General features: G+C 32.4%; 1 protein-coding gene across 2 annotated transcripts in view; it reads left to right on the forward strand.

Annotated features, from left to right (window-relative positions):
- The first annotated feature begins 767 nt into the window (after positions 1 to 767).
- LOC149476674 (uncharacterized) overlaps positions 768 to 24,891 on the forward strand; it is a 110,986-nt gene continuing 86,862 nt past the window's right edge. The window contains exons 1-5 of one of the 2 annotated variants that reach the window (XM_089711920.1): positions 768 to 1,034; positions 8,232 to 8,369; positions 14,352 to 14,526; positions 16,568 to 16,627; positions 17,994 to 18,884. In XM_089711920.1, the coding sequence (XP_089568046.1) occupies positions 1,021 to 1,034; positions 8,232 to 8,369; positions 14,352 to 14,526; positions 16,568 to 16,627; positions 17,994 to 18,875 (1,269 nt within the window). In that variant the 5' untranslated portion in view covers positions 768 to 1,020 and the 3' untranslated portion in view covers positions 18,876 to 18,884. Of the gene's footprint in view, positions 1,035 to 8,231; positions 8,370 to 14,351; positions 14,527 to 16,567; positions 16,628 to 17,993; positions 18,888 to 24,891 lie in introns of those variants that run through there. The other variant, XM_089711919.1, reaches the window with a different exon arrangement.

The following is a 24,891-nucleotide window of genomic DNA, read 5'->3' on the forward strand; positions in this document are numbered from 1 at the left end:
TACTTCAGGGAATATTATAAAAAAAGAATTAACGAAATCAGTCCAGCCGTTCTCGAGTTTTCCGCTTTCCAAACACATTTAGCCGTTCCCGTTCCCGTAGGATTTCCGGGATAAAACCTATCCTATGTCCTTTCTCGGGTATCAAAATATCTCTATACCAAATTTCATGCAAATTGGTTCAGTAGTTAAGGCGTGATTGAGTAACAGACAGACAGACATTTAAGTTACTTTCGCATTTATAATATTAACTGTATGGATAGAATACGTAGAGCTATTTTCATAGTAAAAATATATTTAAATAATAGTTTTCAATTCAATGTAAAAATACAATTAGCATTTTACAAACTACATATATTTCTATGAATTCACCCTTAAATATACTAGCTGTGCCTCGCGGTTTCACCCGCATTGCTCCACTCCTGTTAGCGTGATGATATATATAGCCTATATAAGCCTTCCTCAATAAATGGGCTATCTAACACCGAAATAATTTTTCAAATCCGACCAGTAGTTCCTGAGATTAGCATGTTCAAACAAACAAACTCTCAGCTTTATAATATTAGTATGGATAACCTAAAAACAGGGTCGTTGACCCGTAAAAAAAACTACAGTCGTACCAGAAAGTTGAAACATCTATAAAAAAAAACTAACAGCAACTTTTATAACAATCTCAAAGCAAAATCAGCTGGAATACGTATTTAAACGACAAACTTGCAAAACTTATAACAAGGGAGTACTTTCTATACAACTTGTATTAAAAGAGCTTGTTTAAATTCGCGCTGTCATTATGTTCACTGCTTCCCGCGCATTTTGACATTTGGCGCCATATTGATTTTTTTTATTGGTGAAAAAAAGTATCGATGATGTTCTGTGACGATAAATTAATTTATTAATTATTGGAAATAATTTTTATTGATTGCAGTTTTAGACATTTTTTTATTATTATTTATAATTTATTTTACTTATAATTTTTGTTGAGTGGTAACTTTTTAATTATCATTTGGATTGCAAAATTACACAATGGAATATTTAAGGTAAGTTTTTTTGCTTTTGTTGTTTAATATCGATGACATTAATTTATAATTGAATATAATGTAATATAGTCCGGGATACATCGCCCATTTTTGCAAGTGATTACTATCAAGCTAATTTTTCGTGAGTAGCTTTATTTTGAAGAGATGCCCAATAATTTCATGTACGAAACTCTCGATTGTGGTAGCTTACAGAGGTAACAAGGATATAAATTTTTGATTTGACGGTTCTCAAATATTAATTACTAACTGAATGTTTTTTTTTTGTTCAATCTCAAGATAATTATCTAAAGTATTCGAAAAAATATTTGTCCTACAAAATCTATGGTTTGATCAAAGAGTCCCCCTTTCCAATGTGTATCGATAACGAAGTCATCATAAATGATTACTAACCAGCTGATTTTTTTATTTTCACTTATTTAATACTTATATAATTCAACAGACATATTGTCCTACAAATTGCGTAATAAATATTTGAGAACCGTCAAATCAAAAATTTATATCCTTGTTACCTCTGTAAGCTACCACAATCGAGAGTTTCGTACATGAAATTATTGGGCATCTCATCAAAATAAAGCTACTCACGAAAAATTAGCTTGATAGTAATCACTTGCAAAATGGGCGATGTATCCCGGACTAATAGGTACCTACATACCGACTACTTAAACCCAGATTATAATATTATGTAGTGTAGAAAACAAAATCTTTACCAAAATAATCAACCTGCCATTCCGGCGATAAGCAAACAGACATACAGATAGAAATTTTGATCATATTAAACAATATTAAATAAAAATTTCGTTTATGCATGAAATATTATAACTAAGGTTTTGTTCACAATACTAATAATTTCAAATAAACACTAGAAAATACCTATTTCAATTATTATTCTCTATTTTTATATTTATATTCTATATTACAAATATTTCAATGCAATACGTCTAGACTACTAAGAAATAATATTTTAATCAGATAAGTAGATTGAAGGATTACGCTCGGAAAAACAGACTCGTTAAACTATTATTATTAATATTCTATATTATATTAAACGGCTCAATTACTTGGTGTTCATCAAGTTAATGAATATTATATCTACTTATTTACTGTAAAAATAGATTACATTGGTTTATCACTACATCACTACATAGTATAAAACAAAGTCGCTTTCTCTGTCCCTATGTCCCTTTGTATGCTTAAATCTTTAAAACTACGCAACAGATTTTGATGCGGTATTTTTAATAGATAGAGTGATTCAAGAGGAAGGTTTTAGTAAGTATATAATTTATTAGGTTTAAGACAAAGCGGGCGAAGCCGCGGGCGGTAAGCTAGTAGTAAGTATAAAACAAAGTCGCTTTCTCTGTCCCTATGTCCCTATGTATGCTTAAATCTTTAAAACTACGCAACGGATTGTGATGCGTTTTTTTTAATAGATAGAGTGATTCAAGAGGAAGGTTTTAGTATATAATTTACTATGTTTTAGACAAAGCGGGCGAAGCCGCGGGCGGAAAGCTAGTATATAATAAATTCAAGATCTCTAGACTCTACCTCGAATGACCTCGACCTATAAAACAAACCAGCTTCAAAATATATTGTACCTAGGGTCAACTCATCTAATTCTGTGACAAAACAGAATATGAAAAAAAAAACAGGTTAAACTTTATAAATTTTATTTTTATTTTTAATAGGAACATTAATCAATCTTCTATTTATCAAATGGAGCAAGTGTAATGGTTAGGGAGCCAGGTGCAAATTTGGTTCATTAATTCCTCTCAAGAGATAATTCGTCAGACGCATGAGAGTATAGTATTATAAAGCCTCGTGAACGTCAGCTGGCGCTCGGTTGGGGGGGTGAGCGGTTGTAGCCTCCCACGCACATAGGAAAAAAAATACATTCATTCATTCATTTCCTCTCAGCTAAAAATTTGTCAAATTGTAGCTAACCCAATATCTCAACGAAAAAAAATAGTCAGCTGGTTACAACATGGTGTATTATACGTCAGCTGGTGTCTCGAACATGAAAGTTAAATTTAAAGAAAAATTTATTTTCCGTTATTTCCTCTCAAACAAAAATTTACCTGATGATAGCTTATATGTAACTGTGGATAAATATATATGTCAGCTGGCTGTATCTTGGTGGAAAAACCGTCAGCTGATACGGGAGGCTACAACCGCTCTTCCCCCCAACCGAGCTCCAGCTGACGTTCACGAGGCTTCATAATACTATACTTTGATGCATTTTACTAATTACCGCTTGAGAGGAACTTGGTCATAAAATCTGCTGCTGGCTCCCGGACCATATGAATTAACTCAGCGTAAAATGAGCTTAATCAAACCGCGATGACTTGTCTAATTCTGTGACAATCACCATAATTCGGTGATAGTACTTCTCTAATTCTGTTATAACCGAATTAAGTGAGTATTTATTATTTTTTAACACAAAAGTAAAAAAAAATACAATTAATAAAAAATATAAACATATTGAAAGTAATAATTATTTATTTATTTATCAATGAGAAATTATCAAAAGAGGGGAACCATAAAAAATTAATATTGGACTTTATAATTGTTTGTGTGAACAGTGTACAGACTCATTTTTGACTGCAGAATATTTTGAATTGCGGATGTCAGCGTTGTTTCATTATATTTTCTATTTTTATTTTTGTCTTCCTCCATGCTGTCTAAAATAAATAAAAATAACTCACTTAATTATGTGATAAAAAAAATAACGGACTTTTTTAAAATGCTTGAAAGCGATCCTACTTTTAAACCTGAGTAAAAATAAATATTTTCTGACTTAAACGACTAACGTATACGTACTAAAAACAATTATTTATACACGAATTGAAAATAATAAAAATTTGCTTGGTTAATTCGGTGACACTGTTTTGAGTTGCAATCTTGAAAATCGTTAACTTTTTGAACCCAGGAAATAAGGTATTATGCAAAAACAAATGAAAAATTACTAAAACCTTTATCGGTATCAACAAGAATATGTTTTTAACAATTAATTGTCAAAGTATCATGAACTTACACTCACCTTTTCTATTTAAAATTAATTAAATAATGACAGCACATTTGCACGCTACCGGTGAAACGTCAAACATGGCGGGCGCAGTGACAAATCCCGTGATTGTTACTATCTCACCCGCACGATTTTAACAAAAATTTGTACACGAAAAGAAGCTTTATTACCATACCATAGGGTTAATTTTAATGTATTGGATTTTACTCCTATAACGCTGTAAAAGAGTCCAAACGTTGTATCTCCGAATTAAGTGAGTCACATAATTAGGTGAGTTTACCCTACTAGCTGCGCCCCGCGATTTCACCCGCGAGGCTCTGCTCCTATTGGTCTTAGCGATGATATATTATAGCTTAGTGGCTTCCTCGATAAATGGGCTATCTAACACCACAAGAATTTTTCAAATCGGACCAGCAGTTCCTGTCAGTTATATGTACCACGAGCGAAGCCGGGGCGGACCGCTAGTTTTAGACATACCTGTGTAACCCTTGTGGCCTGTGGGGTATGGGGTATGGCATTTCAGGGCTTATCACCTTCTCATAAAATCAATCAGAATGATATTACAATATACGAATTCACCAATACAGATACAAAACATAAGTTTAATATTGAATATCGTATCGTAAAATCAGAGAAAGCCATTCAAAATTAAAAGTGAAACTCGCTTATCTTTAAATTTATTATCTGTACGTTTATTTTATTATTTTGCCGTTATGTGATATCTTTTGTTAATTAATATTATCGCTAAAGAGAATTTATTTTAAATTATTGGATAAATTTCGAATCATTTTACCCTGTTTTGTTCATATTATCATTTCGCAAATACAGTTTATATTTAAGCTTAATGTATTTTTAAAAGATAATGAAAGTATAAGGATTCATTCCTCAGGCGTATTTAAACAATTAGAAGGTATTTTAATTCACCAATTAATGAATCTTGTTTTACATACGTCATTACATTAGTGCCCTTAATAAATAGATAAATGATTTGATTGATTGATTAGGTATTTTGTTTTAAAAATTTAAATGATTTGATTTTTTTTTGGACTCTACGCGCGTAACTCAAAAGTGTGCTCAAAAGCTATCGAGATCGATGTCTTTTCATAAATTCCCCATTAATGTATCAGCTGTGGTATCAGCCAACTAAAATAGCAAAATTTTCTTTCTTATTCAACCATCCTGATAAAACTCCAAAATCGAATTGTTTCCGCAAATATCCAGCAATCAATGTCTTTAAAACGCCGAAAAAATAAAAAAAAAAACACAACGTTTGTTATCTTGATTGCATCATTGTGTCGTGTGAACTCGGCCATGGATCGGCGCCATATTGTCGTTGTCATGGCAACGCCATTGTTTTCCCGCGCCTGAGAAAATGGCGCTTTTTCTGCTAGGGATGATAGATTATTGATATAGCTTTGGCAGAATATACCGTCTTGTTTTTTATGAATAATTATGTAAGGGCTTTTTTGTGTTAAACTTAAATAAATAAAAAAACTTGATAAGTACGAAAAGATTTGGAAAATGCTCGCTGTAGGTTTCAAAGCATAGGTTCATAATATTACAGGAAGTCGAATAAACATAATTTCTCATATTATACCATTGAGATAATATTACTACGTATGGAGGAGACACCACGAACAAAATCTGTGCGCCATTTTTTTGCTCTAACTAAGTTTTAAAAATTATTATCTAGTTAGGTACTTACCGATGAAAGTTATTCCTTTGCACTTTTCCGTATTATTTGTGCAATATCGTAACACACGAAGGCATATTTTTTGATGCGTTTCACTTTAAAACAAATAAAAAATGAGCGTGCAGTTACGCCATATTATGGCGTATGTTGAGCGGAACGTAAGTGATGTAGGCGGTGTCGTCTCCATATGTATATCTCAATGTATTATACTTACTTATTTATTTATTTATTGTTTATGTATGTGCAACGATTTTTTATGTAAACTTAATCGATACTTGGATACCAGAAAAAAAGATGTTAAAACACTGAATCGATACGTAAAGTGCTAATATTTTATATTGTTCTGTTTATATTAAATAAAAAACACAGAGAGTGCCAACCCTACCTCGTTTACTAGGTTCCTCTATTTGTCGATATCTTTTAAAGCTAAATAGATAGACACTTTCTGAGTGTAATTCTATATTATCTGATACAGAGCTAGTTGTCGAGACCAACTCGCTATTGACGGTTTTTATATGGATTATCACATGTTTTATGTTGTATTAGTAATTAGTATCCAGGAAGTTGTCTATCTGAAATCAGAATACCAGAGGCAGAGAGCACCAACTTTCAAATACAAAAAGATTCATCAAAATCGGGTCACCCAGTTCTGAGTTGAATTGAGAATCATTTTTTAAGTCGGTTGAAAAAGTTAACAATTATTGAAATGTGTAGGTAGGTACCAGTTTGTCTGCATCTGTGTATGTGTCTTCTAAAAAAAAGCAAACAAAGTCGCGGGCATACAACTATATATACCTACACAAAGCTAGAATCAAGCTTGTAAAAACATCAATCAAAAGTTTATTCAACCAATGAAAATAGCAAAAAACATACACATCGGAATACGTTTCTAAGTAAATTAGATATGAACAATATATGATACAGCCAAGCGTGAGTTATTGTTGGGAAATTGGGTTGAAAATTTCACTGGGGAATTTCGTTTAGATATACCTACGTAAGCATAAAACATTATAACATTTCGTTAGACATACTTCTTACTCTTTGACCTTTGTTATTATGTCATATCTGTGTTATTACTTATTCTTTGGTGTAACCTTTTTGAATTGGAATTTGGAAGATTTTGAAAAAGGAATTCGAATTTTTAATTTGGTGATTTTGAATTATGGTCACTTATGGTTCTGTGCAGATCAAGGTGCAGATTAACAATTATTTTAATTGTTAATTATTTGTTCTCGTACGTGGGAAATTGTAATTACTTATTTATTAACCTTTTTTTACATAATATGAACAAATAGGCATGCATACCTACCTAGTACCTACATACAAATTTCCTAAAAAAATTCTTACCTAATATGCAATGTAGTTATTTATTCAAAAATATGTAAACTATATAATATTATGTCTATAAATTCTGTAGTAAATACTTAGTTCCCATAGATCTATTTCTTAATGAATGTCATAGACAGTATATTTAGCACTTATCTGGGTCCATAATCTGACTATATTTAAATATAATTTGTTTATGTAATAACGCTTCTAAAGCGCTTATTATAAGAATAGTTTCATAATAAATAAACATGCTATTTTGAATTCTTGTGATTTTATTTAATAAGTAGTTGAACCACGCAACTTCGTCTACTTTCAAAATTAATAATTCTGCAATAATTTCTTTGCTGCTCCGCGCCTATTGGTCGTAGCGTGATATTATCGTCGATAAGTGGCCTATCGAATGCATTTTTTTTGCAATTCGTACTTTAGTAGTTCCTGAGATTGGTGCGTTCAGTCAAACCAACAAACTTTTGGGCTTTAAAATATGAGGAAAGTGTGTGGTACAAAAGGTTTTACGAAGCCCAAAGAAAAATAACCAAAAATACCATAGTATAAAATAAATTGCGCTTTTTTGGCTCAAAGCTATCTCTACCAAACAACTTTACGAGTAATTCTTACAAAATTAGTTTGAACGCGAATATCATTCTATATAAAATAGAAGCACATAATATGTACCCAAGAATATTATTACGGTATTTATTAACTTTCTGTTATCCATACTAATATTATAAATGCGAAAGTAACTCTGTCTGTCTGTCTGTCTGTTACTCAATCACGCCTAAACTACTGAACCAATTTTCATGAAATTTGATACGGAGATATTTTGATACCCGAGAAAGGACATAGGCTACTTTTTATCCCGGGAAAATGAAGCAATCCTGGAAATCCCACGGGAACGGGAACTATGCGGGTTTTTCTTTGACTGCGCGGGCGAAGCCGCGGGCGGAAACCTAGTAAGAAATAAATTTAACAATTTTAGGATAATATGATGTCGCAGGCCATACCCACCAATATTCTTTTGAATAACCCAGGGGGGAAATAGATAAATAAAAAAAAACACTACATTTTTATTTTTAAATACTTTATTTTATTATACTATCAATATGAAATACAATAAATATTAATAATATCAATAATTACATTATATTTGTTCCAGTATATATCTTCTAACACTCGGTATGGTAGCAGCCCAGGATCTCTCCACACCATCCAGCCTCCTGCAGCCGAGGAATTACAACCACCACCCTTATCAGATAAGACAATATTTGGAAGAAGTCACCCCTGAACCTACGAAGTAAGTATTTTGTGATATTTTTAATGGAGTTAAAGAGATAAAGATATTTATAACTAGATTTCCGCCCGCGGCTTCGCCCACGTTTTCAAAGGAAAACCCGCATAGTTCCCGTTCCCGTGGGATTTCCGGGATAAAACCTATCCTATGTGTTAATCCAAGTTACCCTCTATATGTGTGCTAAATTTCATTGTAATCGGTTGAGTAGTTTTTACGTGAAAGAGTAACAAACATCCATACAAACTTTCGCCTTTATAATAGTATTAAGATTGAAGCGAAACTTCTTTAGGCTCGTTGAGAGTAAAATTTCAAGGTGGCAGCATGGCAATACCGTCACGTCATGGAGTAAGACGACGATTTTGGATAAGATGGAGTAAGATTTCGATCTTTGAATCTTGCCAAAGAAGTTTCGCTTCTGACACGTGCGCACGGCACACACGCTCGTTTTTTAATGCTATTATATAGGTAACTAGCTTTCCGCCCGCGGCTTCGCCCGCGTTTTCAGAGAAAAACCCGTTCCCGTAGGATTTCCGGGATAAAACCTATCCTATGTCCTTTCTCGGGTATCAAAATATATCTAGATACCAAATTTCATGCAAATTGGTACAGTAGTTCAGGCGTGATTGAGTAACAGACAGACAGACAGAGTTACTTTCGCATTTATAATATTAGTATGGATTATATGTATAACCAAAATCTTTATCACATTATCCTATTTAAGTTTTTACTGATTTTTATTACCTGTGTACTGTGTAGTGTCCACAGAACTATATGTAGTGTCAATGTTATCATTTCGGTTTGGAGACAAATCTTCAATCTTAATATACTATTATAAAGGCGAAAGTTTGTATGGATGTATGGATGTTTGTTACTCTTTCACGTAAAAACTACTGAACCGATTACAATGAAATTTGGCACACATATAGAGGGTAACTTGGATTAACACATAGGATAGGTTTTATCCCGGAAATCCCACGGGAACGGGAACTATGCGGTTTTTCCTTTGTAAACGCGGGCGAAGCCGCGGGCGGAAATCTAGTCCTACATATTTTTTTAAATCATATGTTTTAGCTGTCTTACTGTCTGATAAATAATATTTTTATGACTTTTATGATACACTTCTGAGAATTATATTTTTATAGTCTTTTATACCATATTTTATTATAGCAGACACCAACAAAAGATTCATGATTCCGGAAAATTCGTATTTCAATAACAGGTTAACTGCAATTTTATTGATCTTCATAAAAATAACGGAATTTCTCAATTTGACATTATTTTTGAGGATTGTTTGATGACAGTGTCTCTAACGGTGCATTAACATCAAACGAACATAGAGCTAGAGCAAGAGCAAGAGCATTCGTGATCTTTCAGTGTAAACGAAAACTCGCATTCAGTGTTGTGTATTAGAACATTGCATAGAATCTTTTCGAACGCACTAAGAACAACGAAAGAATGCTCTACGCCTGTTTACACTAAAAGAATTTGACATTGTGAGGTTAGAATGAGCATTCGCTGATGTAAATGCACCGTAACAATACCAAAACTTAATAATTGAAACCGACTTACTAAAATATAAAATAGTATTATAAAATATGTACTAGCTTTCCGCCCGCGGCTTCGCCCGCGTTTTCAAAGAAACACCCGCATAGTTCCCGTTCCCGAGGGATTTCCGGGATAAAACCTATGTGTTAATCCAAGTAACCTATATTTGTGCTAAATTTCATTGTTATCAGTTCAGTAGTATTTGCGTGAAAGAGTAACAAACACACTCATACACATCCATCCTCACAAACTTTCGCATTTCTAATAATAGTAGGATTAATAGGATATTGCACGCCTCATAAGCGAAGCGTTGAGGTGGGTACTACTGTCACTTCGCGCAAAACATCTGATTTTTCAAACTTAAAATGTCTTTATGTATCATACATTGCACTTGTAAGATAATACATACACACACATATTAAGAAAAAACACTATTTTTAACGTTCATGATATTTTTGATGTCATTTTTGTTATTTAAACTAGTTAAAAAACAGTTTAAAAAAGTGCTGTCTTGGACGTCCGTGTGTCTGTATGTGCGGATCCTTTTTCTTGTTAACACGATAGCGACCGAAATACTTTACTAATCGAGTATTTTTTTTTCTTTTACGCTTGAGTATGCTCAGGAATAGAACCCTTTCATTTTTCAGGGTCTGATTCGATGTGGTTTAATTTTTATTAAATAAACAAAAATAATAATTAATAAATATTTATTAAAAAAAATTATGAGGCGTGCACTTTTGGATTTTCCAAATTATTATTATATCTATTGTACAAATTATTATTAGGGCTGATTTTCAATCCTTGGTTAAAACTTATTCGTCGAATAATGTATAAAACTACCATTTTAAAAACGTATTCTAATTGCCCGTATTTGACAGTTTACGTGACATTTTAATATTATCGTGTAATACTTTATTGGACGGATAAGTTTTAACCAAGCATTGAAAAATCGGCCCTTAAACAAATTATACATTATCCCTGAAACAGCTGCATAAGAAAACCCCAACAATGAATAAACATTTTGTTTTGACACAGAATTATAGCGCGGCTATGAATCTGCTAATATCTACGATCGCCGGCGGGAAATAAATTATTGATACCATTCATCTCTAATCGATGTTAAGGTATCCTTTTGTTATTTACGTGTAAATGTAATATATCTTGTAGCAAAAAAGCGTGCTACTGTTTTTTGAGTAATAGCGTAGTATATTATTATTAGTCTGTGGTAATAGTTTAATAATTAAATCTATTATATTTAACTCACTTCTTACAGAATCAACAAAATACATATAAATGTAACATATTTTTTTCATTGCATTTTTGGTTTTACTCCCGTTCGAATTGCAAACCTTAACCATTATCAAATACACATCGGTCCAGCCATTTAGAAAAAGTTCAGTGACAAACTCACGGATGGAAGAAATATACAAAAAGATAAACCAATAAATTATTAGAGTTAATATTATTCAATTAATAAAATAATATATTACTATACCATAAACTCTATTAATATACTAAACGATTAAATTACAAACCCATCCAAACATAACCGCGCCTACCGTTGCTTACCCACACCTAAAACAGTAAACAAGAGTTCTAAAACTGATAGTAAACGGTCGTTTAGCTGAATAGTTAAATGTTTTAGCCGGACATCGAACTGGCTATCGATTTCTCATTAGCCAGCTATAGTACAAAGATATAAAGAGTACTAGATGATAAAAATTGATGGAAAATGTATGCTAAAACTGATTATCATTTTCTCTTAGGAATGAAAATTAAAATGGAAATGAAAAATATTTATTAAAATTTAAAATCGCATAAATATGCATATTATTTCATATATTCTATTTTACATAAGTTTGAAACAACAACTGTTAATAGCTCTTGTCATTGGTATAATCTTAATATACATATATATATAAATCTCGTGTCACACTGTTTGTCCTCAATGGACTCCTAAACCACTTAACCGATTATAATAAAATTCACACACCATGTGCAGTTCGATCCAACTTGAGAGATAGGATAGTTTAAACATGTAGGTACCACGGGCGAAGCCGGGGCGGACCGCTAGTAAATTAATATGGTTAAAAACTACATAATATACCATGGCGGTGCCATTTTCTATTTTGAATTCAGAATATCTACTTATTCATAAATAATGTTATAAACAAGTACTATAGCCTATAGGAAGGTAATATAATATCACAGATCACAGCAAAGCTCTCCCTCTAAATATAATATTAACTTTACTAATATAATAGCTAGAGGTAGAGCATTAAAAAAATTAAAACCTTTCTGCATTTATACGTAAAATAAACACAGCTAGTTTTAATTTTTTTCCTTATATCTCCCAGTCTATCCTCTATTACAATTGTCATAATTAAATAGCACATCCAGTACTTTATATCCGTTTTGACGTCCATTACATCGAATCATCACTATTAGGATGGAATTTAACAATTGGTTATAATCGGATTTATCTTGAAGGCTTTCATTTGGCCATCAAAACATTATTTACCTGTACAACACTAGATTTTCCCGTGATTTTGTCTACAAGACCATTATTATTCTGAATCTGAAGCAACAACATAATATTTTCATGATTGTGGTAGTTGAAATAATTATTTATTTATTTATTTATTTAACAAAAGAACATACATAACAATTAGAGCTGGTTTTTCAATCATTGGTTAAAACTTATTCGTCGAATAATGTATAAAACTACCATTTTAAAAACGTAATCTAATTTTCCGTATTTGACAGTTTAGGTACCTACTTGACATTTTAATATTATCGTGTAATACTTTATTGGACGGATCAGTTTTAACCAAGCATTGAAAAATCGGCCCTTATACAAATAAAAAAAATTTATGCGTGTACTAGAGTACACACGTAAGAAGTGAAACTTCTTTATGACCTTAAAAATGTCACGAGTATGGCGTAACGCAAAAATGTCACGCGTACGGCGTAACGCAAATATGTCACGTGTACGGCGTAACGCAAAAATGTTACACTAAATTTTTGTCCAACCCCGATAAAGAAGTTTCACTTCAAAAAGTAAGACTTCCCACCGTGCTAGTCACCGACTGTGTTACAGCAGGGAAGTTTTTGTTTTGTATGTAAAATTCTCTACATTCTGGTTAAAATCAACCTATACATAAATTTCATAAAATTGTCTTCTTTTTCAAAAAAAAATTTTGATGCTTGTTCCAAGAAATTTGTATAAAGAATAATTTGAATTTACAGCAGCTGAATAAAAACTACTTTGGCGTGTGCGTGTACTAGTGTACACACGTAAGAAGTGAAACTTCTTTAAGACCTTATTTTTCAAAAAATAATTTACTATATTCAACTTTACAGAAATACGTCGAATCACGCGTGGTAGGGAATGGTGGGAAAAAGATGGCGCGTAGCGGAAAAATGTCACGCGTAACGAAAAAATGTTACACTAAATTTTTTTCCAACCCCGATAAAGAAGTTTCACTTCAATAAATAAGTGAAATTTCAGTTGAAGTTGATTACCTATACCTATCCAAAATTATTTATAACTCCAAAACCGCTAGACCGTGTTATCTTTGTCTCGATTCAGAACAAAATTAATAACTTTGTACAAAACAGTAAAAAGACTATGAAGAAACTTTAGAAGGTGGTATAAAGTTTGCTTGTTCGGGTATACCTTTAGTTTTAGTATACATACTTTGATTACAAGTTTTTGTATAGCTGGTAGATCAAACTGTAGTTTTATTATATTATTAAAACTAGCTGCTCCGCGCGGTTTCACCCCCGTGACTCCTCTCCTGTTGGTCGTAGCGTGAGGATATATAGCCTATAGCCTTCCTCGATAAATGAGCTATCTAACACCGAAATAATTTTTCAAATCGGACCAGTAGTTCCCGAGATTAGCGCGTTCAAACAAACAAACTCTTCAGCTTTATAATATTAGTATAGAATATTACCGTAGAAAGATAGATATATAGCGCATAACTCGAGAACTGATTTCGTTAATTCTATTTTTTATAATATTCCTTGAAGTACGAGAATGGTTCTTATGGAAAGAAAACATAAACATGTACCACGGGCGAAGCCGGGGCGGACCGCTAGTTTGCAATATAAACAAGTTCAAATTTTGACATGTTTCTTACTTACGCAATAAGGTTATTGAAGCAATTTTTTTAAAAAATAGAGTGATTTACGAGGAAGTTTTAAGTACAGAATTTATTAGATTTTAGACATAGCGGGCGAAGCCGCGGGTGGAAAGCTGGTACTAAAATATAAAGCAGTAGAGTTTGTTTGTTTGAACGCGCTTAACTCAGGAACTACTGATCCGATTTGAAAAATTATTTCAGTGTTAGATAGCTCTTTTATTAAGGCTATACATATATTATCATCACGTGAAGACCACTGGACAGTTAGTTAATAAAATAACATCATTTACAGACAAGGTCCAGTTCTATTCCCGAACGACGCCCCCCCACCACCAAGACCTCCCCTGGTGGTAACATCTCGACCTCTCGCAGAATCCGTAGCAAGAAGCGAACTTAACAACACAGTAGCTGCGTCTACGTATATACGACCTGTGTATCGACAGAATTATAATGGACTCCGATTAGTGGTAAGTACTACTAATACCCTACTTCACTACTTACTACATAGTATAACAACAAAGTCGCTTTCCGCGGTAACCTAACCTGAAAAAACATGCTTTATTTACTGGTCTAGTACTACTATGTACTTCTTTGAGAAAAATTTCAAGGTCGCGTCAATACCGTCATGGCAATACTTGGTATCTTAGAAACTTGCACAAAGAAGTTTTACTTCTGTAACGTGAGCTCGGCACACACGTTCTATTATTACTTATTATCTCTTCAATATATTAAAGGAAATTTTTCTAAAATTTTACACAAAAACATAGCTTATCAGGCGACCTTATCACTTAACAGTGATCTCTTCCAGGCAACCGAGGCAAAGGTTAAACTCAAAAATTTAACTAGTCATACTACAGCTACAGCTATAGCTAAACCTAACTATAATCTCTCCTTAATCTACAAAGCAAAGTATATTATTACTACATAGTATAAAACAAAGTCGCTTTCTCTGTCCCTATGTCCCTATGTATGCTTAAATCTTTAAAATTACGCAACAGATTTTGTTGCGGTTTTTTTTAATAGATAGAGTGATTCAACAGGAAGGTTTTAGTATATAATTTATTAGGTTTTAGACAAAGCAGGCGAAGCCGCGGGCGGAAAGCTAATTCATATAAAAGAAAAGCAAATAAATTGCCGCGTTTTTGCGAGCTATAGCGGAAGGGATCTTATTATTTCCCGCCCTTATTGATTTGATTGATTGCAGCCCTCCTGTGAGTGACGGCAGGTGTTTTGTTTACTCCTAAGTGGATAATACTCATTGTATAGTGTTTTTGCGCAATCTATACTAATACTAGCTTTCCGCTCGCGGCTTCGCACGCGTTTTCAAAGAAAAACTTGCATAGTTCCCGTTCTTGTGGGATTTCCGGTATAAAACCTATGTGTTAATCCAAGTTACTATCTATGTGTGTTCCAAATTTCATAGTAATCGATTCAGTAATATTTGCGTGGAAGAGTAACAAACATCAATACTTACATACTTTACATTATTTTATAATATTAGTCTAAGTCTATACCTACTTACTAACATTGAGTTTCTTAGCTTGCTTGAACGCGCTCATCTCAGGAACTACTGGTCCGGTTTGAAAAATTGTTTCAGTGTTAGATAGCCCATTTATTGAGGAAGGCTATACATACATATATTATTATCATGCGAAGACCAATAGGAGCATAACAATGCGGGAAAAACTGCGGGGCACAGCTAGTGATGTTATATAAGTAAAAAGTTGTAGAGAATATTATGTGCTCATTGTATACTTGTGTTGTATTTTTATTAAAGTTTTTCATAGAATGTTCTAGAAATATAGTGTGGGTGTATTTGACAGGCGAGGTTCTTAACATGTTTTGTTTTAAGAATAATGTGCGTATGTAAATGTTCTTGAGGACTATTTTATTTCTGTTTTTTTTCTTTGCAGGTTTTATTACTTTTTTTCTATGTTGAGGATGGTTATTTTATGATAAGGATTTTAAAAAATATTGTGGCTTTTAAACATCATTGTTTTATACAAGCGTAGTTTTAAAATAGACAGTTTATAAAAATCTCCATCTCAATCTCTCAAAGCTCTCTGAAATTATGGTTTCTAATAATTGTTAAAAAAAGTTGTATAATTTAATGAATTTAAATGTTTAATTTTGAATTTGTATGAATTCTAATGCATTTCTATCTAAAAAGCGTAGAAATCTATATTAATCTTATAAAGCTGAATAGTTTGTTTGTTTGTTTGAACGCGCTAATCTCGGGAACTACTGGTCCGATTTGAAAAATTATTTCGGTGTTAGATAGCCAATTTATCGAGGAAGGCTATAGGCTATAATATATCATCTCGCTAAGACGGAATGGGGCCACGCAGGTGAAATCGTCGAAATACAAATAAAATTCATTAAAATCCGTTCAGTTGTTCTCAATTTATAAGAAGTGCATAAAATCATGATTTTCTATTATATTTTCTTACAATCAAAGAATAACTAACTAAACATAACTATCAAAGTAATACAATTACATCTTTTCAGACGCAGCAACCTACAGCATCACAATACAATGTTCCAGATCGTGATCTCGACTATAATGAGGTAAAAAACTTATTTTAATAAAACTCAATTGAATAAAAAAGAATCTTTATTTATAACTATTCAAAATCTTTGGTAAAAGTATATTTCTCGTAATTTAGATTTGAATTTTGAATGTTGGTAAAGTAATTAAAAAATATTGAACCGATTTTTGACCAGCAGATAGATACATTACTAGCTGTGCCCTGCGGTTTTACCCGCAGTGCTCCACACTTGTTGGTCTTAGCGTGATGATATATAGCCTATAGCCTTCCTCAATAAATGGGCTATCTAACAACGAAATAATTTTTCAAATCGGACCAGTAGTTCCTGAGATTAGCGCGTTCAAACAAACAAACTCTTCAGCTTTATAATATTAGTATAGATTCTTGAGTGTCTTAGTATTAGTAGTTTTGTTTTTATCCTTTGTTAAAATATACGGTTAAGTCCTGTTATGTATATATGTATGTATGTATGCAGCAGATGCATGTCACATCTGTTTCACTGATCGATTTTCTTTACGGACAAGTAGGTGATTTGCCTTTTGCAGTAATATGTAAATTAATAGACTGTTTTGAAGAAGAACTATGAATCTCTTTTTCAATGCTTATGTGCCAGGTACAGGGACCAGGGTGGTAAAATTAAACAAAACATAATGTTAATAATAATTTATTTTCAATATTGAAGCGGCTCCAGCTTCACACAGCACATCTTTGATAAGTCGAGTCAGTAACTACTGCATGATGCATCATTCCTTGACCTAAAATAAAAAAATTAAAATATTAATTTTAAGAATTCACAACAATATAAGGGCGCACTTACATTAAACGAACCTATGGTCTATAGCTATAAATAGAGCAAGAGCATTATTTCGTGATCTTTTAATGTAAACGAAAACACGTATTCAGTGATGTTCAGTTTAAGAACATTGCATAGAATCTTTTCGAACGCACTAAGAACAACGAAAGAATGCTCTACGCCTGTTTACACTAAAATAATTTGACATAGTGGGGTTAGAATGAGCATTCGCTCGTTTGATGTAAATGCACCGTAAGAATTATTACATACATCACAGGACATGCGTTTTCTTTTAGTATTACTTAAGTTAATTCTGTTCTCATTAATTATTTTATCATTAGACTAGCTTTCCACCCGCGGCTTCGCCCGCTTTGTCTAAAACATAATAAATTATTAATTATTAATTATATTAAAACATTATACTAAAACCTTCCTCTTGAATCACTCTATCTATTAAAAAGAACCGCATCAAAATCCGTTGCGTAGTTTTAAAGATTTAAGCATACATAGGGACATAGGGACAGAGAAAGAGACTTTGTTTTATACTATGTAGTGATATTCTTATTTCTATAATTTAATTTCTTCCTTACAGGGTCAAAACTACGCATTCTCATACATCGTAAAAGACCAAAAGACCGGAGACGACTTCTCTCACAAACAAGAGAGTTCAGGCTCAGCTACCAACGGGGAGTACCGGGTTCGACTCCCGGACGGCAGAGTGCAAATTGTGTCCTATACAGCTGACGAAAATGGATATAAAGCCAACGTCAGATATGACGATGAAATAAAACCTAATACTAATTACATGAATAATTACAAAGATATTTATAATAGTGTAAATGTTAAAAATGATTATAATACAAATCTTAATATAAAAGACACTTACAACGCTAATCTTAATATAAAAGATAATTATAATCTAAATCAAAATTACAAAATCAATGATAATTACAATCTCAATTATAATCCTAATCCTGTTAAACCTAATTTAGACTACAACCAATATAACTATAGAGACGAAATACCAGTAAAAGAAAACGCATACGATTCTAAAGAATACTACGATTATTCTGTTGAGAATTATAAAAACCCGGATGAATATTTATTCCAACCATCCACGACTGTCAAACCTTTTCATACAACGATAAAACCTTTTCATCCAAATACTATATCATACAAATTTACTCCAACAACAGTAAGACCATCTTATGACGAAATAAAACATTTATTCACTACACCAAATTACGCAAATAATATAGAAATAAATAGTCCTTCTTCATACAAATTTGATGATGTAGTTCTTATTGGTAATAAACAAAATTATAATATTAATAATAATTTAATATCAACAACTCCTACATCATATATAGTATCGTCTGTAAATAGTGCGTCTGATAGAATTAATTCTAAACCAGTGTTATCTGATAGTTTTTATACGCGAATTAATAAATATTTGGCTTTTAAAAAGAAATGAATAAAATATGTATATAAAAATACGAATCATACTGTCTTACCACACAAAAATTTAAAACATGATTTAACTTTAAGCACGGGTTCTCTATATTAATCTGGTTTTGTCGTATTTCACATAGACAACTATTAAAGTGACAGATCCCTGGTTATAGTTAGGGCGTATTCAGAAAGAAAGCTTGAAACTTATAAGCGCTTATCGGCGCTTGTCATGTTCATATATTTTCCTGTCAGTGCTGGTAACCCGCGCAGGAAAATATATGAACATGACAAGCGCCGATAAGCGCTTATAAGTTTCAAGCTTTCTTTCTGAATACGCCCTTTGACTGTGTTTAAATTGTTTTGTGGTAACCTAACCTAGACTTTTGTCATCTGTAAGTCCTCAAACTTCCCTCTTTTCTAATAAGAAAATTCTTCTAAATTCGTTCTGCGGTTATGGTGTGGAAAGGAAACAGATAGTTTTTTTATGTTCTCTACATTTTTTTTTGCAAATTTGAAAATCTATAAACAATAACCATATATTATTTGAAGTATAAAAATTTTAATTTTCTCATATTTTTTACTGTTTTAATTGTAAGTTTATGTTATTATAAGGTGTTAATAGTTGTATTTAGGGATTATTTATTTCGATTAATAAATGTATTAAAATAAAACTGTGTTTTTATTATCTCTTTTAGATTATTTTTAAAGCATTATTTTACTTAATAGAGCATCAGCACGTCAGCTCTGCATAAAGCTCTTTCAAGTGATTTTTTTGTGACTGAAGTTTTAAAAATGTAGACCAGACCGTAATACGTAACTAGTATATTATTATTAGTCTGTGGTAATGGTAATAATATTATAATGACAAATTATTTTTGCATATTTTATATGTAAGAATATTGTGTTAATGAATAACATCTCCCAAAAAAGGAGCTGCAGCTGCAGCTGCAGGAGCATTTTAACATTTATATTTTTTTGTACAATAATATTTGAAGTACCTACGGATTGTTGTATCCATTATGTATGTATCCATATGTGTATGTATTTATATTTATATTTGTATCGTATTAGAAAACCAGTTAATTTACTACAAAATTTGATGCTACGGAAAGCTCATAAAAAGCATAGAGTATAAAACAGCAAGTGTATAGACTATAGTGTATAGACTATAGACGATAGTGAAGATAAGCTGTGGTCTATGGTCTGTCGATTATTGACAACGATACTGCCAGTGATGTCGGTATGTTATTATCGATAAATTTTATTAAAAACATCTTCAAGACGTGCTAAAGGATTGAAAGTACCAGTAATAAATGTAAATAAAAAAATGACTTTAGTTTTGATTCTTGATTCCTGTCTCCTTGATCTCAAATAACTGTAAAAGTAGTGTAATGTTTTTTTTTTTTAATTACAAAAGTCTTAAGCTTAATTATTACAATAATTATCTTTATCAAAACCCAATAATTCTGTATCCATATTCCATACTAATATTATAAATGCGAAAGTAACTCTGTCTGTCTGTCTGCTATTCAATCACGCCTAAACTACTGAACCAATTTTCATGAAATTTGGTATGGAGATATTTTGATACCCGAGAAAGGACATAGGCTAGGGAAAATGACGCAATCCCGGAAATCCCACGGGAACGGGAACTATGCGGGTTTTTCTTTGAAGCCGTGGGTGGAAACCTAGTTATAATATAATGAAGGGCTAATTTTGCGTAATACTTCGCAATCATAATTAATTTTGAGATGTTAGTTAAGACTAGGTACACCTCGCAAGCAATGAAAGGTGAAAATATTTTATGGCAACCTCGATAAAAAAAATCTGATAAAAAGTATCGATAAACTAAAAGTGTCGATTATTCAGCACAACACTAGTGATGTGAAAGTCACGTGCTAGCTGAATCCGCTGGCCGGTTGCCAAGTGCGACTCGGGAACATTTTGTGACGAAAATATTATGAAATTTATACATTTTTTGCACTCAATTTTTAGCTTATAAATTTTTATGTACAACAACACTACAAATGTAACATGAATTAAATAGATATTAGTTTAATATTAATTAATTGATTAATTAGATATTTATTGTTATTCTAAGTAAATTAATAATAAAAAAAATTGGTTGTTTGTAAAGTAGGTTTAAATTTTAAAATATTATCTCTTATTAGACATGTAAATCTACAGTATACTCAACTCTATGAGAAGCAAACATAATTTAGAAAGATAGCTTAAACAATTATTACTAAACTAGCTTTCCGCCCGCGGCTTCGCCCGCGTTTTCAAAGGAAAACCCGCATAGTTCCCGTTCCCGTGGGATTTCCCATGTTAATCCAAGTTACCTTCTATATGTGTGCTAAATTTCATTGTAATCGGTTCAGTAGTATTTGCGTGAAAGAGTAACAAACACACACACACACACAAACTTTCGCATTTATAATATTACTAGAGGTCCGCCCCGGCTTCGCCTGTGGTACATATTTCGCAATAAAAGGTAACCTATGTCCTTTCTCAGGTATCAAAATATCTCCATACCAAATTTCATGTAAATTGATTCAGTAGTTAAGAGGCCATATCGATTTTAGAGTGATTTTGACTTGTTTCTGTAATTCTTTAGGCGCTCGTTTAACAAAACTAAATTAGTAACAATGTGTTTTATTATCTTAAATTAAAGATTCATTCAATATCTAAAATATGCTCGAGACAATTTATTGATATTCATTGTCCAGTTTGTTTAATAGCCAATAACCTGAGGCGTGTTTCAATTTTTTCCATGCGGGACGTTCGTGTCTTTGTAGTTTACACGGAATTTAAAAGAAGAAGTTTTCATATAAAATATACCTACAACAGTAAAGACACTGAGACATCCTAAAATATGCTCGAGGCAATTTAAGTACTTTTATTCAAAAATTCAAAGAAAATCTAAGTTAAAATAGCCTTACTTTGATGAAATTTTATGTGTATTTGGCGTCGAATTTCTAAAACATACAACAGAGTAAAAAATAAATAAAAAATACACATTAAATGATAGATTTATGCTTAAAAATTTGCAATCAAAAAAATACATATTATATGATTTATGAAAGTAATGGAATATTTTAAAGTTCTCTAGAATTTTCGATTATATACGGGAGCGCAAACGCTGTAATGGTGGCAGTACACATGGGGCCAACGTGTTGGGCCAACGGGTTGGGCCAACGTGTAGAGAGCTACTTGGCGGTATGTTGGCTTCATTAGCCTAGTTGGCGCCAATATTGGCAGGCCAACCGAATGTTGTCGGTTTTTTGTGCACACATCAAAGGATCTTGGCGCGCTCCGCAAACAGCGTTCACACGTTGGTGTCTTGTTCAGTTTGTTGTTACGCGTCAGCGGAGACAGTATCGTTGCGCGTCAATTGAAATTTACGTTTAACCATGTTCCGATAGCGATGGAGGCCCGAGGCGCCGATGTGGACAAGCAATGAGGTTTTACAATTCGTAGAATTGTATCGACATGAAGAATAATTTGGAATTCACGGCATGAACTACACAAAAATAAAAACCAATCTCAATAAATTCGATGTTTTATTTTCTATTTATTATATTATTCTAGATGTTTTTCTTATCTCACTTTCATACAATGCGATAAAAAAATGAATATATTTATAAAATGAGTAAAATAGTATTAAAAAGTTACTTGTTCTTAAAAATTAAATAACAATATACAATGAGCAAGGTTTTGATCAAATTGTGCTTTATTACATAAATAATATTATAATTGAATATAATAATATTATATATAATCTTAAAAGTTTCGTTTAATAGGTAATTAAAATTAAATTAAGTGTAAAATGTACATATTTTGAACATTTGAAAAAATCTAAACATAATAATGTTTTATTTATACAGAAATAAAAAAAAGGACAATAGAGATTGGAAAATGGTATCATCGTAGACGGCAGAGTACACTCATTGTTATTGATGCACATGTACGTAATAATTAAACGCACTGTATAAATAAATTGCCGCGGCTGCAAGAACTTCTACGGACTACGTCCATCCTTGAAGCGCCAATGCAGAATGATCAGTACACCAATGTGTGAACAGGATCCTTCATTTTTTCCCAACACGTTGGCCCAACGCCTTGGCCCAATGTGTACTGCCGCTATTACGGCAGACCGCGCTCCGCGCTTTAGGGAGTAGGACGTGTTGCGCTGCTCCGTCAGACACAAAATTACTAAAGTACGTTTTTCCCGCGCGTAGTAGGCGGGAAGCCCACGATATTAGATTAGAATTGGTGGAGTAGACGATAACGAGATAATAAGGTCCTATAATGTTTCCACTTTGAGCGCTTTCAGCCTTTGCTACTCGACTACACGATGATCGCGTTAAAACGTAAAAATACTAGCTTTCGTCCAGCGCAATTTTGTATTAGGACTCTTAAGGCGTGATTGAGTAACAGACAGACAGACAGAGTTACTTTCGCATTTATAATATTAGTATGGATTAAAAAATTCAGGTTTTATATGTTGCCTACCTACATATTTATTTTTGGTAATTATCTATGTAATACGCGTGTATTCCTCATTGCTATAACTTTTAGGTAAGTGCATGAACATAATATTTCGACTAAGTGGTTCATTCGAGATAACATTTCTTAAGCTAAAACATTTTACATTATAAACAACTTACTTATACAATTTTTAATTACTCTGGCGCGCACAAAAACAACAGAATAAACAAAAAATATTTCTTCCTCTGACACTTCATTAAAAAAGACAACAACGTTTTTTATGATCTCGGGCAAATCTGAATACCATAGCTAATGGAAATAAAACAAAAACCCTCAGCTAATTCCTATAATGACTGTGTAGCAAGGAGATATGGTTATGGGGGCGGCCATTTTGTAAGCACTCCAAATGGCCGACCCGCCCGTTATGGCGGAAAATGTATTTGTTTTAGAAATAATAGCTTATGTCTTGAATATTTTTACCATAAACTGCATGTGAACATATTTTGCACGCCTCATAAGCGAAGCGTTGAGGTGGGTACTACTGTCACTTCGCGCAAAACATCTGATTTTTCAAACTTAAAATGTCTTTATGTATCATACATTGCACTTGTAAGATAATACACACACACACATATTATTAAGAAAAAACACTATTTTTAACGTTCATGATATTTTTGATGTCATTTTTGTTATTTAAACTAGTTAAAAAACAGTTTAAAAAAGTTCTGTCTTGGACGTCCGTGTGTCTGTATGTGCGGATCCTTTTTCTTGTTAACACGATAGCGACCGAAATACTTTACTAATCGAGTCTTTTTTTTCTCTTACGCTTGAGTATGCTCAGGAATAGAACCCTTTCATTTTTCAGGGTCTGATTCGATGTGGTTTAATTGTTATTAAATAAACAAAAATAATAATTAATAAATATTTATTAAAAAAAAATTATGAGGCGTGCACTTTTGGATTTTCCAAATCATTTAAGTATCTGCTGTGTGTTTGTTTATTAAATACCTATTTACTAGAGCTGTAGAAAACTTTTATTCGGTTAGTAAATAGTAATGTTTTGGTAGTTTTACCTAGTAAATTTAAGAATTCAAATAGTAATACTTTTCTATCTATAGTTAAAATAATTATTTAAAAAATACGAAAGTGTCTGCATACTTTAATTCCCTCTAACATCATTACATCTTCTAATAATTAAATCATACGGTCACAGGTGGTTCTGTGCATAAGGTCTACCAAATAATCACAGATAAATCTTCTTATATATAAAAATGAATCGCAAAATGTGTTGGTAAGCGCATAACTCGAGAACGGCTGAACCGATTTCGATAATTCTTTTTTTATTATATTCCTTGAAGTACGAGGATGGTTTTTAAGTAGAGAAAACGTAAATATGTACCACGGGCGAAGCCGGGGCGGACCGCTAGTTAAGTAAATATTTATAACTTTATAGTAAATAAAGTTTAGCATCTTTAATGTCTGTGATCATAATAATATCAACCCAATATCAACAACCAATACAATGACGTTGTTCTTGCCATAACAGA

Source organism: Colias philodice, chromosome 27 (genome assembly GCF_061535455.1).
Source record: "Colias philodice isolate Cphi_HAF_F1 chromosome 27, ilColPhil1 Martin Lab GWU primary, whole genome shotgun sequence".
In the NCBI taxonomy this organism is placed as follows: Eukaryota; Metazoa; Arthropoda; class Insecta; order Lepidoptera; family Pieridae; genus Colias; species Colias philodice.